This window comes from Coptis chinensis, chromosome 5, assembly GCF_015680905.1.
Source record: "Coptis chinensis isolate HL-2020 chromosome 5, ASM1568090v1, whole genome shotgun sequence".
In the NCBI taxonomy this organism is placed as follows: Eukaryota; Viridiplantae; Streptophyta; class Magnoliopsida; order Ranunculales; family Ranunculaceae; genus Coptis; species Coptis chinensis.
The window spans coordinates 77741403-77754023 of record NC_141460.1 but is presented as its reverse complement, the minus strand read 5'-3'; the positions used below and the strand labels follow the sequence as shown (position 1 = coordinate 77754023).

Sequence of the window (12621 nt, the reverse complement as noted above, 5' to 3'; positions counted from 1 at the left end):
TTATACTATAAATCTAAATTGTATAAAAAAATTATTAAAAGAGTAGCTTGGATCCTATTTATTTATTGCCAAAAGTGTTTATTAAATTAAAAAACATTTTTTGAAAAAATAAATCTCTATCTATTTTTTTCTAAAGATATCTATTTTAAAAAAAATAGTTTTTCATATAAAAAACACTTTTTAGTCCCAAAAACTTGTTTTATGATAATTAGGTAAAACTTGTTTTTCAAGTTAAAAAACTGTTTTTTTTTTAGGAAAAGTGTTTTTTGAAGCGGTCATTTTGAAAAAAAATAAAGCAAAAAAAAAAAAATCATATAAAAAATATTTTAACTTGTTTTAAGATAACTTGTTTTTATGTCGAGGCAAATATTAGAATATTTTTAGAAATATAATGCGAAATCTGGTTTGATAAAATAGCTTTTAAGAAAAATCACAACCAAATATGTTTATTCAAAAACTATTTTTAGAATAAATATTTTTTCACTAAAATGTTTTTTTTAAGAAAAAATGAGACCCAACCACCCAAGTTTCAAGTCAACTCATATTTTACAATTGCAATCTAATATCAAATCTTAGAGATTAAAACATTTAATGAAAAAGAAATCTTTAGAAATCTCTAATTCTTAATTGAGCAACAACATGCAAAAATCAAACTCAAGTTTATCTTGGAAAGTTCCAACTGTCAAGTAATTGAAACAAAAACTTGAACCATGGTTCGTCGATCCAATTTGAGGCCCAGTAATTTATCAATTTTACTGTTACTAAACTAATCTACTCCCTGCACTACTAGATCCTGAACCTAATATAAAACCTCAATTTTAAGGGCGCTCCAGTTTGCTTCTTCTGCAAACTAAGAAAATTACCAAAATGCCCCCGTCACTTTCACGTCTTGCTAGCTCCCTCCCCTTTTCTAGATTCTTCAGGTATAGCCCATTTTCTGGAAACTACTCTTTCAATTTCATCTCTATATTTATGGCATTTTTTTTTATAAATATTTTATTAGTGTTTTAGCTGGAAATTTAGGGTTTATATAGGAGTTATGTACATTTTGTTTAATTTTTTGTGGATTTATGGTTTTGAATCAAAATCAAAACTTGAGGTTTGATTTAATTGAGACAAGGAGTTGTTTGGAACTCAAAAGATTGTTTTTTTAAGGAAACTTTTCCCGAAAAAAACGGAAAAAAGATAAACAATGTGATGCAAGTAATGTATTTGATGTGATCGAAGTCTAAATGAGATAAACAATGTATTTGGAGGTAAAATATTGATGTTGTTTAGGCGTTGTGTCATTGGTATTGGGCATTTCACTTTCAAGCAAGGTGCCTCTCCGCTGAGGACTGAGGTGCTAACCACGAAACTAAGATTTGATTGAGCCTTCACCATGGAAACGGTCGTTGTCCTTTACTTTTATAGAAAAAACAAAACATGAAATATATATTAAGGGCTCCTTATCATAAGAATAAAAGTAGGATGAATTTTTCTATGTAACATTAGTACAGCTTACCATATAATCATGGAAACCTATTTCTCTTTTTTTTTTTTTTCTTGTCTTCCCTCTCCTTTGGTTTTTCTGGATTCAAATTTGTCATCTCGGATAACATTTTTGATGTGAAGCAGTCCTTTTTGCTTATAGAAGTTAATTTGATAGCAAATGTGAAACCTAATCTCATGGGTGAAAACAAATGTCCCTGGCTATACCATTTAGTTTTTATAACTTTCTGCAAGTGTACCTCTGTCGAAACTGTGAGCCGTTTGTGTTATTTCAGTGCTTGCTTGTTAAGTATTATTGCACTTTCAATAGGCAGCTGGAGCAGGAGATGGAGACAGTAATCAAAGTACTGCAGCCAGGACCATTAGGAATCATAGAACACAAGTACTCTGCTGAAGAGGTACATGAGGCAAAGGCCACAGTTGATAGAGCAGTTAAGAATTGGAAGCGAAATGCAGCCGTAGAAAAGACAGGCGCTGTCATGGAAGATCACATCGATGTCTAGTTAGTTCCTAATACTGTGTTACTGCTAAAACAATATTCTGTATGGATCTTTTCTGTTTATCAATGAAACATTTTTTTTTTATCTGGTAAAGGAAACATTCATGCTAAGTTTCCTCTCAAGTCATCTTCGTGAGTTCAATATCTTCATGTGTAGTGATGCTTAACAATGGTGATTGATGTGGTATGTTCTTCACTAGTATGGTTTCCAAAATTTGAAGTTTAAAAATAAGTCCTGATCATCTTCTTTATCTTAACTAATTTGAGTCTGCACTCTGGAAATAATAACCCACACTACAGAATGTAATTCTTTTCTTACCATTATATTATTCTCACCACTGATGAGTGTGATAAGGATAGAGGCGTCAAGGCACGTCTTGTTGGGATCTGTTCTTACTACCTTTGTCCTTGCTTTACATCCTCCTTGGCCTTCATCTCACCCTTCAGTGCATTTACCGGCCAGCACCAAAGTTCTCATTGCCCTGCTCCTTGCAGTGGTCTCAATATACATGCTTACACTATCAAACCAATCTCTTTATTCTGTCTAACTAAACTTGCCCCATATACCTTGATATGTACTAGTTTCTGATTCTTTCATAAATTTGTTAAATTTGCCTTTTCACATTCTCGTCCTCTGAATTATGTAAAACATGTTTCGTATTTGTTCTGTCCACAAACCATGCCTTCTTATACCTCCTTTTCCGACCTTGTGAGTATTTGGTTTGAGCAGAATTGTTGGCACTTAAAACTTAAAAGGGGTCTAAGCAATAGGATTTCTTCTTGTGTATTAATCTTATAGTATGTATGAATGTTTACTTGTTTTTGACTATTGCGTCATCACTCTTATAAATTTTTTGAATCATATTATGGTCCGATGAATACAAATCAGAACAAAACTAGGTGAAGGAGAAAACTGCTTGTCATGGTCAGACATGTCTGCTTCCCGGTTTGATGGCGTGCCATCACTTGAAAATGGTTGGGATTTCCAGGACAGCTGCGCTCCTATTCATATGCCTGTTCATTCGACTCCTATTCATATGCCTGTTCATTTTCATTTTCAGTATTGTGTGTGGGCGTAAAGCTGCAGGAAGGCCTAAAATCATCTATAAAAAATCTAGTAATCACTTTATATGCTGCTTTAATTGATTCGGAAGTTATTGATACAGGAGAATGTATCTCCATTACAAAGAATGTTTAGGCAGTTGTTTCCGCATATGTTTTGTAGGAGTACGTATAAAACTGTGAGTCCTTATATGTCATGGAAATTTGTCTCAGGGTACCTCACGAACAATGTATAGCTTAGGACACAAAACTATAGAAGGTCGGTATCTGGTGCCAGATCTCTTGTTTAGATTTGAGGGACAGACTGCAATATCTGGTCTCTTAGTGGATGTTTGGGATCGGCCAATCTGCTCTTCAGAGCATTGTTGAAGTACAGCCCACTTGGAGCGTTGGAGTGGTAGGCCTGAATATTATGCCATTTTAAACGAGTTGAACCGACAACAACACTTGATCATCTAAAGTCATCAATTGAGCCGACTTCACAAATATAAATAGGGGCACAAACACCAAAACATTCTATTCTCCCTCTTAAATATAGCTGGCAGGTTTTGAGTTTTGCACTTTTTTTTCTTACTCTTTTGTGATGTTATTTGCATGTAGATTTAAATGACACACTGTTCTTTTCCTACATTTGTAAACATTAGGTTGAGTATAACTTGTATGGAATGGGTCATCTGCATGTATCAAAGGTAAGTTTCATTATCCATTACCTGATGGATTCATCCCAAGAGGGGCACAACAGAGTGGTATGCATAGACTTGCAACAGGGAAGGTTGCTTCCACTTCTTTTAATGATCAGGTTATCTTTTCTGTGAATAAAAAACTGAACGACATTGACATCTAGCTGTTTTGACTCTTAGCTAATAACTTTTTGATCCTCTTTCGCAGGTCAATTCCATTTGATGTCTTTGAAATTTTTCCTTAGGCAGATTCAGGTCAATTGTTCTTGTCTACGCATGCCAATTTGGACATCTAGCACAGTCCAGACTGGCTGGATATGGCCACATTCCACTGAAACTGATAGTTCACCAGATCAGGAACTTTGCCTGATAAAACGTCAGAGTATTTATGAGCTTGAGGGAGATGCTACTGTAGATGGTGTGTATTGTTCATAAATTCACAGCGCAGACCATGTAACCATTGTGCAGTGTGGCTCACATTTTTCGTTGTTGTTTGTTATGCAGATATTTTAAACCAGCAGTTCAAAATGTATTCACCTCTTTCTCAGATATGTTCAGATGTGAAAATGGTTCAGTCACTTGTCCCAATGTGGTAGGTCTGCATTTGTTTATTATCTTTGATATTTTTTTATATTTAGATGAGCTACTTCGGTTTCGGTCATCTCATGATGTTGCCCTGTTTTGATTTAGGAGGAGTATGAAAGAACAGGGGTGCATGAGGAAGTGATACATTCAGACCCTAGCAAATCTCTTCCTGAAAATTTTCTGAATACTCTTTCACATGGACCTGAGTTTGAGGACGCACTACTGTATATATGCAGCAAAGCTGAAAAGTCGTCTTCTTCTCAAGGTCCTCCTTCAGAGGACGCTGAAAGGTTTTTGCACTCTATAAGATCTTTACTTGATGTGGGCAGCTTGCGTGAGTTTTCAGAACATATGAACCCTATCTGTTCTCATAGAGATTCTTTACACCGTTCTGAAGAAGTAAATAGAAGTGACTACTGACTCTACACTATAAAGCACGGACACTCCTCTAGGGGCAACGTATCCGTGTCGGACACGCATCGGACACTGACACGCTTCCGACACGTGTCCGATACTCGATTTGGAATGTCGGATTTATTAATTAACTTTTAGAATTTCCAACACTCCGTGGACACGTTGGGGACACACGGGGGACACTTCTACATTTTATTCTTATTTTTTTAAAAGTGATTAAAATACTTAAAAGAAGACACGACTTGGTAGGGGTTTTATTTCACTCTTGAAATAAGAAAAATGAGGCACAATGCACGACTGCACTTGATGATAAGTGGAAGGCTAGAGTTATTTATGGTGACACTGGTTGGTAATAGTTTCTTGTTATGCTTTTAATTGTCTTGTCTAGCTTTAGTTTCTGAAGTCCAATTTTGCTTTAGTAAGTACCTCCTAATCTACCATGGAGTGGTAAGCACATGATTAGCAGTCCTCAGTCGTGGCAACCTAGTTGGAATGTACTTTACTTTTCTAGTATCACTGGGTTCACTTGGGAGGATATAGTCGGTTTATTCAACTTTTGAGATTGGGTGATTTTTTTGTTTTTTTTTTAAAATTAAAAATGAATGAGTGTCAATGGACATTTATAGTTTATTGGGATCTATCTTCCATCCAGATCATTAACAATTCTATATGCTTTGCGTAAAATTGGGTTAATGTTGCTAATTAAACTGGAAAAGATTAATACAGATTCAAGTCAGCATTTATTCTAGGGAATGTTACGGTGAGTGTTAGAAAATGGTGTTTCCTGCTGTTCTGTATACGAGGGTAGAATGCACATCGGTAATGGGGATTGTAATACTTGATAAATTTATTGTAGATAGATCCTTTTCCTCACCTTTGTCATTCTTCAGATGTTTATTCTAATTATGATGAACATTTTAATAACTGGTTGCTTTTTTGCAGCATGTTTGTCCTCCTTAAAGGACGCACAATGAAAGAATCTTTCAGTATTGGACAGGAGCTTGCATCTGTAATCACTTTGATGAATCCAGTGCCAGTCACATTGAAAATGGAAAAGGTCTATCATCCGTGTTTTCTCCTTATGAAGAAGCGTTATGTTGGTTACAGCTACGAGACCCCAGACCAAGTTGAACCTTCTTTTGACGCCAAAGGTATAGAAACTGTAAGATGAGATTCGTGTGGGGCAGTTGCTAAGACAATGGAGCAGTTAAGACTATTCTTTGAACACCAGGACATTTCTAAGGTATGATTGTTCATGTTTGGAACCTCATGTTCAAGTAAGAAACTTTTCTTTTGAAAAAGAGCTTGGAGTTATTATATCTCTGTTCATTTATTTTTTCTCTTTCTGTTGACCTAATAAGTATTTTCACAAATGCGGTCTGGGCAGGTTACGTGTTTAACATTAGAAAAATGGTTTGAAATGTTTGGATCCTTCTCCCCCCACTTTAATCATTATTTTGATTTAATAAACTGGTAGGGTCTGCCAAATTCTTCCCCTTCTCTAGGGTGTTTCCTTAAGGGTGAAAAAAAAGAAGAAAAAAAATATAGGGCATTTGATCCAGAAGTCTCTCAGTGAAAACTTGTAAGTTGTAACGAAACTCATGTTAAGTATGTAATTCTATAACGAAATTAACTTGCTTTCGAATGTCAAAGACACAGGTGAGATATGGCGTGCCTTAGATGCACGCCTTAGACACATCACACAAGTAATGCCATACGCGTTCCAGTATGGTCTAAAGCACATAAAGCTTTGCAAAAAGAGCTATAGTTGTAGAGCCGTTCACTTCTACTCAGCAATACTTGTAATAAAATTCTGCTATTTTTATGTATGGCCAGATTGATATAGTATCTTTTCAAAGGCAAATCTGCATAGCAAAATTATTAGCCATGTGAATTATTTATTAGACAGTTTATGTAGTTACTAATTGTAATTAATAATAATTCCCTCATTAGCATCCCTTATCATTATTGTTCCCTGTTGAAACCAGACCTTCTGGTGCAATAATGATCCAAGTAGGCCTTTATCTTGATTAACTTGCTAATTTTTCTAGCCTTATAATTAGGTCAAAGCGTACCTGCAGTGGCAGTGGACCCGAATTTTGGCTGGCAGGGTATCTCTACATGATTTTGTATTTGCTAAGGAGGTTCGTTTGGGAACTTACAGTAACAGATCTTCTTCACTTCCGCCAGCAGCAATTGTGGCTATTAAAGCAATGAAAACTGATCCCAGAGCAGAACCATGATATGCAGAGTGAGTACCTTACACAGTAATCCATGGAGAGCCTGGGGCCCGCCTTGTTGATATGGTTGTTGACCCCCTGGATCTTTTGGCAACTGATTCTCCTTTCAGTTTAAATGACTTGTATTACATCAATAAACAAATAATTCCAGCACTGCAACGGGTGTTTGGTCTTGTTGGTGCTGACTTGAAACGATGGTTTTCAGAGATGCCACATCCAGTTAGATCAGCTGTAGGTAAACGATTCTCTTATGCTCCAAGTGGTCAAAGAACAAGAATAGACTATTACTATCTCTCCAGACACTGTATTCTCTGTGGAGAGCTGGTCCAAGCATCAAACCATTTTTGTGATAACTGCTCTAAGAACGAAGCAGCTGTTGCAACTGCTATGGTCTGTAGAACCTCAAACTAGAGAGGGAGGTCCAACTCCTTGCAGCTGTAAGTCTTTTGTCTCACAGTAGTATTTGAAGTTTTTATGTACAAGTTATATACTTGCTTCTTTGTTCTATGATATTTGAACTGCGCCTCTAGTTGTGTATGTAGTTATGGATATGGATAAGCTTTGAATGATACTTTTGGGGTTTCCATTCAAAACTTCACGTGCTTCTAACACACACTCCTGACCTGCTATGAATCACAGTTGGATGCTATTTTAATTTGGACAAGGCGTTCTGCACTTAAAGTGGAAGTATCTGAAATAATATAAATTCCCTATTTTTTATTTTCTGGGGGACATTGATCATTACATCGTCGAGGCATTACTTTAACTATAGCTTATTACCTATTTTTGTTATAGCCATTTTTCTGTTGTCACTTGCCTACAGTCATATCCTTGTTAAGTATAAAACTGGCTTTTCTTTATGATCATTTTAAGTTAAAATATTGAGCTGCTCATCCTCATATTAAGTTATACTTAGTGTGGGTTCTTCCTTTCTTGTAGATATGCCGGCATTGTGGAGGTGGGGATTGGATTGTTGATAGTGGGATTAAGTACAGTATTCTATGAAAGACGGAAAGTCCAGAAAGAACTACACACCCTTTCTGGTGTTGCTGCCGATATAGGGTTCTACCCAAGGTGTATGGTGGAGTTGTTCTGAAGTTCTCTACACCTGCTTCAATGTGACAAAGACAGACTTGCTTGTATATATCTGATGAATTTGTCCATCAGTCTTGTTTAATTGTACAGAACCACTGTAATACTGCTGTCAATAGCCATAGCTTAGTCTCTTACAAATCTGTGTATATCTTCATTTTATAGAAAATGAAAGATGTAAACTTTGTAACTTTTAAGTTTATTGCGGGTAATGTAATTTCAGTTAAATTTTGCTTCTTTATCACAATTATTTTGTTGGATGATGAAGGTTCAGTTAGATCATAGATATGTGTTTCTGTCCTGATGGTGTCCGTAATTCTTATGGGACATTGATGCTCAGTGGTGTCTGTCCCAGATGACCGACCAGTTTGATGCTCATAACACAAGCTCGAGGTCTTGAAGATGACAAGTAACCTGGTGTTTTTTTGTTTTAAAAACCAGAGTTTGGTGTGCGGATGAGAAGTCATGGCAGGCCAAATGGTAGGTTTGTTTGATGTACTGTAGTATAGATAATGCCATAACGGTATGATACGTTCTTTTCTTCAGTAAATTGTATGCGTGGTTGGGCGGTGTGGTTGATCACTTTGAACGGATCTACTGTGTATACACCACCGGTTAAATAGTGCGACCATTCTTTGAATGATTAAGAATGTTAGAAACTTGTGTGCTACATGTGAACAAGTTATTTGCAAATTTTGAATATATGCAATGGTTCTGTGTTAGTTCAGAAATTTTCATTCCGTTCGATAATGTTAAAGTATTCAAATGAGCAGGCTTTCTCTTAAACTGGACGTCCCTAAGACATGTTATATATAGTGTTATATAGCGTAAATTAAAAAGTTAATAAACATAAATTAAAAAATTGTTGAAGACACTATATAAGTTGCCCCACGAACATGTCCATGTTATATTTGGCAAATTTAAAAATTTTTATTATTTTTTTGATTATTTATTTACAATGTTTTGAAATCAACAAAAAATTAGCCTAATCTAAAACTTATAAATGCCCTAACGATTTTGAGTTTGTTTACGTGTTTTTTATAAGATATGTCCCTAAAACCCTTTCCCCAAATATAATAACATGATTTCTAAAGGTTTCAACATTTCTAAAGCTCTAATTTCTAAAGATTTATTTTTCATCCTGCAAAAATCAGACCTAAGGTTATTCTAAAGATTTTTGCACTGGTCCATTAAGGCTTTAACGTTTCAAGGATTACAGCCCAAGAACAAAACCTAATAATAGTTTCACCCTAAGTCCACCCTAAATTTTAATTACGGATTTAAAGAAAATCGGGCTGACGTCAACAATCTTCATTAATAATTTCAGCTCAATGACAAACTGGGTTGACGCCATCATATATGCAAATTTGTATTTATATATGACAATATAAAATTACACAGTTTTCTTTACCCTATGTAAATTTAAATTTTCATATGAAAATGAAAATGTAAATATAAATTTTCACATTATGTTCCATATGTAAATTTGTATTTACATATATGACAATGCACATTTACATGTGGAAATTTAAATTTACATAGTATTTTTCACAATTGAAGAAGTCTGTAAAATTATATTTACATAGTTATTGTCTTGTGTAAATTTAATTTAAATTTACATTGCTGACGTCTGCCCATGTTTTAACCTTAAATCCGTAATTAAAATTTAGGGTGGACTGGAAAATTAAAACCAATTGGAAAATTGGGCTCTCTAAACCTTTTACTTGATCCATTAACGTTTCTAAAGATTTTAGCACTGATCCCTAATCCATTATGGTTTTAACATTTCTAAATGTATATATTTTTTCCTTAATTAATGTTTAAATATCAAAATATTTCATATCAGATTGCAAATGTAAATTATGATTGAGTTGACATAAATCTTATTGTTTCCTATAAATTATAAGCTAGTACTCTTCATAGATTTTTACATATTGTCAATTAATCACAATGAAGCTATCTTCATCATCTCTTTCAACTCTCTTTTTTCTTGTGCTCCTTTTTGCCTCTAGTAATTTTTTTTTTCACTACAATATTTGTTATGTTCACTTTCATTGCTTCCGAATTCATATTGTTTTGAATTTTAATTGTAAAACAAATGAATTCCGTTCTTTACAAATTAATATTGTTATTATTATTATTATTATTACTATTAAATATTTTAATTATATGTCACCATTTAAATAACTAATTTTCTCTTTCCTATATTTATTCGGTGAAACTGATAATCTATGTAAGATACCTTCGGTGGTCACACCGTCTTCTCCATGAACACCATTTTGCAACAAATTTTGTTCCTTAAAGTACCGTGGAGGACATGGCAGCTACGATAGTACCTTAAATTGTAGTTGTTCTTACACAAGCCGAACACCATGTAAATGACATTCACAACCGTGATGTATGAATAAAATGGGCACCTTAGTAAAGTAACATTAATATGATGCATTTCATAAACAGTGATAAGCCTGAAATTTAATTTGTGACAACATAATGAACATCAAGATCAAAATGCTTTACTGTTTGTTCAAGCAAAGGACATTCTTCATGTCAAATCTCAAATGGTGTTGCTATTTCTTGTAGTAAGAAAGGACTGGCCGAGTGGAATGGGAGAAAAAAAAAGACTTGTCTCTTCTATAGTTTTGCATCCTAAGCTATACATTGTTCGTGAGGTACCATAAGACAAATTTCCATGACATATAAGCAGGGACGAAGCCAGGATTCTAAGCGGTGCGAGATTATGTGCACACCCCATCCAATCCCACTGCAAAAAAAAAAGTATGTAATTTTTTTTTTGTCAGAAGGTCTAAACAATAAAGATTAACAAAATTACGTATTTATTTCAATTCACAAAACTAGAGTGCGTTGAGTACTAAGAATTTAATATGAACTGACAAAATTAATTACTTAAGCACTCAAGTCATTAATTGATACTACTATGTCTATATACACACTCTAAGTGCCAAAAAACTCCTTCCAATGGGGGTTGTATATCGTAGGTAATAAGTTATTAGTTAATAAAAAAGCCTGGACGTCACTTATAGTAACGTATGTGTAACTTAAAAACTCGGACGTCACTTCAACTGATGTTTCAAGCTTTATTTTTCTATTTGCGACGGTCTAAGTCCGTCGCGTAGTGAATTATAACTATTACAAAACACAGACGTTGTTTTGAGTGTTGTATGAAAGTGGACCATTATTTGTTTCAAGCTTTTGCAACGGACCAAGCCCGTCATTTTTCATTATTTTGAATGGTCTATGATAGTTTAAGTCCGTTATTATCTCTTTTTGCATATTCCCCCACCTACCATTGGAAGAGCCACAAGTAGTAAATATATACTTTATGTATTTGGAAGTTAGATAGAGTGTATAATCCTAATGGCGCCTATGTGGAGGTGGATTTTTACATTGTCCATTGGAGATGCCCTTATAATGTTATAAGTATATATAATCCTACTATCATGTGGAGGAAACTATAAAAGATTAACATTGAAATATATATATATATATATATATATATATATATATATATATATATATATATATATATATATATATATATATATATAAGTGGAAATTTTATTGATAATGATAACGAGTTTTACAAATAATTAGGAGAAGCGTGCAACAAGTAGCGCCGCAAGTCCTTTTTGAATTCATATTTTAATGTGTCCATAGCTTCACATTGCTTAATATTATAAAAAGAGTTTTAACAATATTATAAAGTGAAAGAGACTGATTGTGGTGTTTCCCATAACTTCAATTAACAAAAATTAGAGAGAGAGAAGTTACCTTAAACAAGAACATTTGGTACTTGTTGATTAATAATTGAATGAACATAGAGACACAAATACAAATAATATATATACCAACAAGTAAATGGATTTTTTTACTATTCATCAACTTCACAATTACAAGGACTCGGACTCATATGACTCAATTACATGGACTGGGACTCAGGACTCCAACTCAACTGAACTCGGACATACGAACTCATTCTATAATTATACACCCAACCGATACGAGAAATATAATGGATCTGACGCGATTGGTTCTCAACAACATGCATCAGCCCTGGAAGAAAGATAACAGAAAGGGTGACAGACTTGATGAAGTTATCTTCAATTGCAGTGCCTTCGATTGGAGCCACACCAGTTACTCGCCATTCCGGATCCCATGAAACAACGCAGATTAAGTCCCACACTGAAGCATCGGGATGAAGCAAGGCAAGGGATGTCCAGATTTCAGTGGCCATTTTTCTCACATCTGAAAAAACTAAGATCAGCATCCCATATTCCCTGCCATTCAACCATGTGCCCAATCAAAATTCCAACCACATCATCATTTCTTACATAGATACTACCTAAGGACAAAGCTAGGGTTCTAAGTGGAGTGCGAGATTATGTGCACACCTCGCCCCACCCCAAAAAAAATATATGCATTTTTTATTTATTTATTTTTTGTCAGAAGGTCTAAACAATAAAGATCAACAAAATTATGCATTTATTTCAATTCACAAAACTAGAGTGCGTTGATGAAGTTTTAGTAGTGGTTTGTATAC

The 12621-nt window shown here is 34.5% G+C and overlaps 2 protein-coding genes across 5 annotated transcripts; both read left to right on the top strand.

The window, feature by feature from the left end:
• Positions 1-752: 752 nt before the first annotated feature.
• LOC147499044 (uncharacterized) lies at positions 753-2089 on the top strand. Its single transcript, XM_086560850.1, has 2 exons — positions 753-923; positions 1802-2089. The coding sequence occupies exons 1-2, from the start codon at positions 868-870 to the stop codon at positions 1992-1994; spliced, it is 249 nt and encodes an 82-aa protein (XP_086416976.1). The 5' UTR covers positions 753-867; the 3' UTR covers positions 1995-2089.
• Positions 2090-3265: 1176 nt separating this feature from the next.
• LOC147499043 (DNA polymerase zeta catalytic subunit-like) lies at positions 3266-8304 on the top strand. 4 transcript variants are annotated; one of them, XM_086560847.1, is made up of 9 exons: positions 3266-3597; positions 3697-3851; positions 3941-4150; positions 4237-4324; positions 4423-4607; positions 5674-5974; positions 6795-6982; positions 7177-7408; positions 7911-8304. In XM_086560847.1, the coding sequence occupies exons 4-6, from the start codon at positions 4283-4285 to the stop codon at positions 5900-5902; spliced, it is 456 nt and encodes a 151-aa protein (XP_086416973.1). In that variant the 5' UTR covers positions 3266-3597; positions 3697-3851; positions 3941-4150; positions 4237-4282; the 3' UTR covers positions 5903-5974; positions 6795-6982; positions 7177-7408; positions 7911-8304. The 4 variants fall into 4 exon arrangements, with proteins under 4 accessions (XP_086416973.1, XP_086416974.1, XP_086416972.1 ...); XM_086560848.1 differs by having other exon boundaries at positions 4426-4607; positions 6795-7408; XM_086560846.1 differs by having other exon boundaries at positions 6795-7408.
• The last annotated feature ends 4317 nt before the right edge of the window (positions 8305-12621 follow it).

Coding starts and splice junctions, on each gene's coding strand:
- LOC147499044 (XM_086560850.1), top strand. CDS start 868: ATGCCCCCGTCACTTTCACGTCTTGCTAGCTCCCTCCCCTTTTCTAGA. Junction 924..1,801: donor CCCTTTTCTAGATTCTTCAG/GTATAGCCCATT, acceptor CACTTTCAATAG/GCAGCTGGAGCAGGAGATGG.
- LOC147499043 (XM_086560847.1), top strand. CDS start 4,283: ATGTTCAGATGTGAAAATGGTTCAGTCACTTGTCCCAATGTG. Junction 4,325..4,422: donor CAGTCACTTGTCCCAATGTG/GTAGGTCTGCAT, acceptor GTTTTGATTTAG/GAGGAGTATGAAAGAACAGG. Junction 4,608..5,673: donor CCTTCAGAGGACGCTGAAAG/GTTTTTGCACTC, acceptor GCTTTTTTGCAG/CATGTTTGTCCTCCTTAAAG.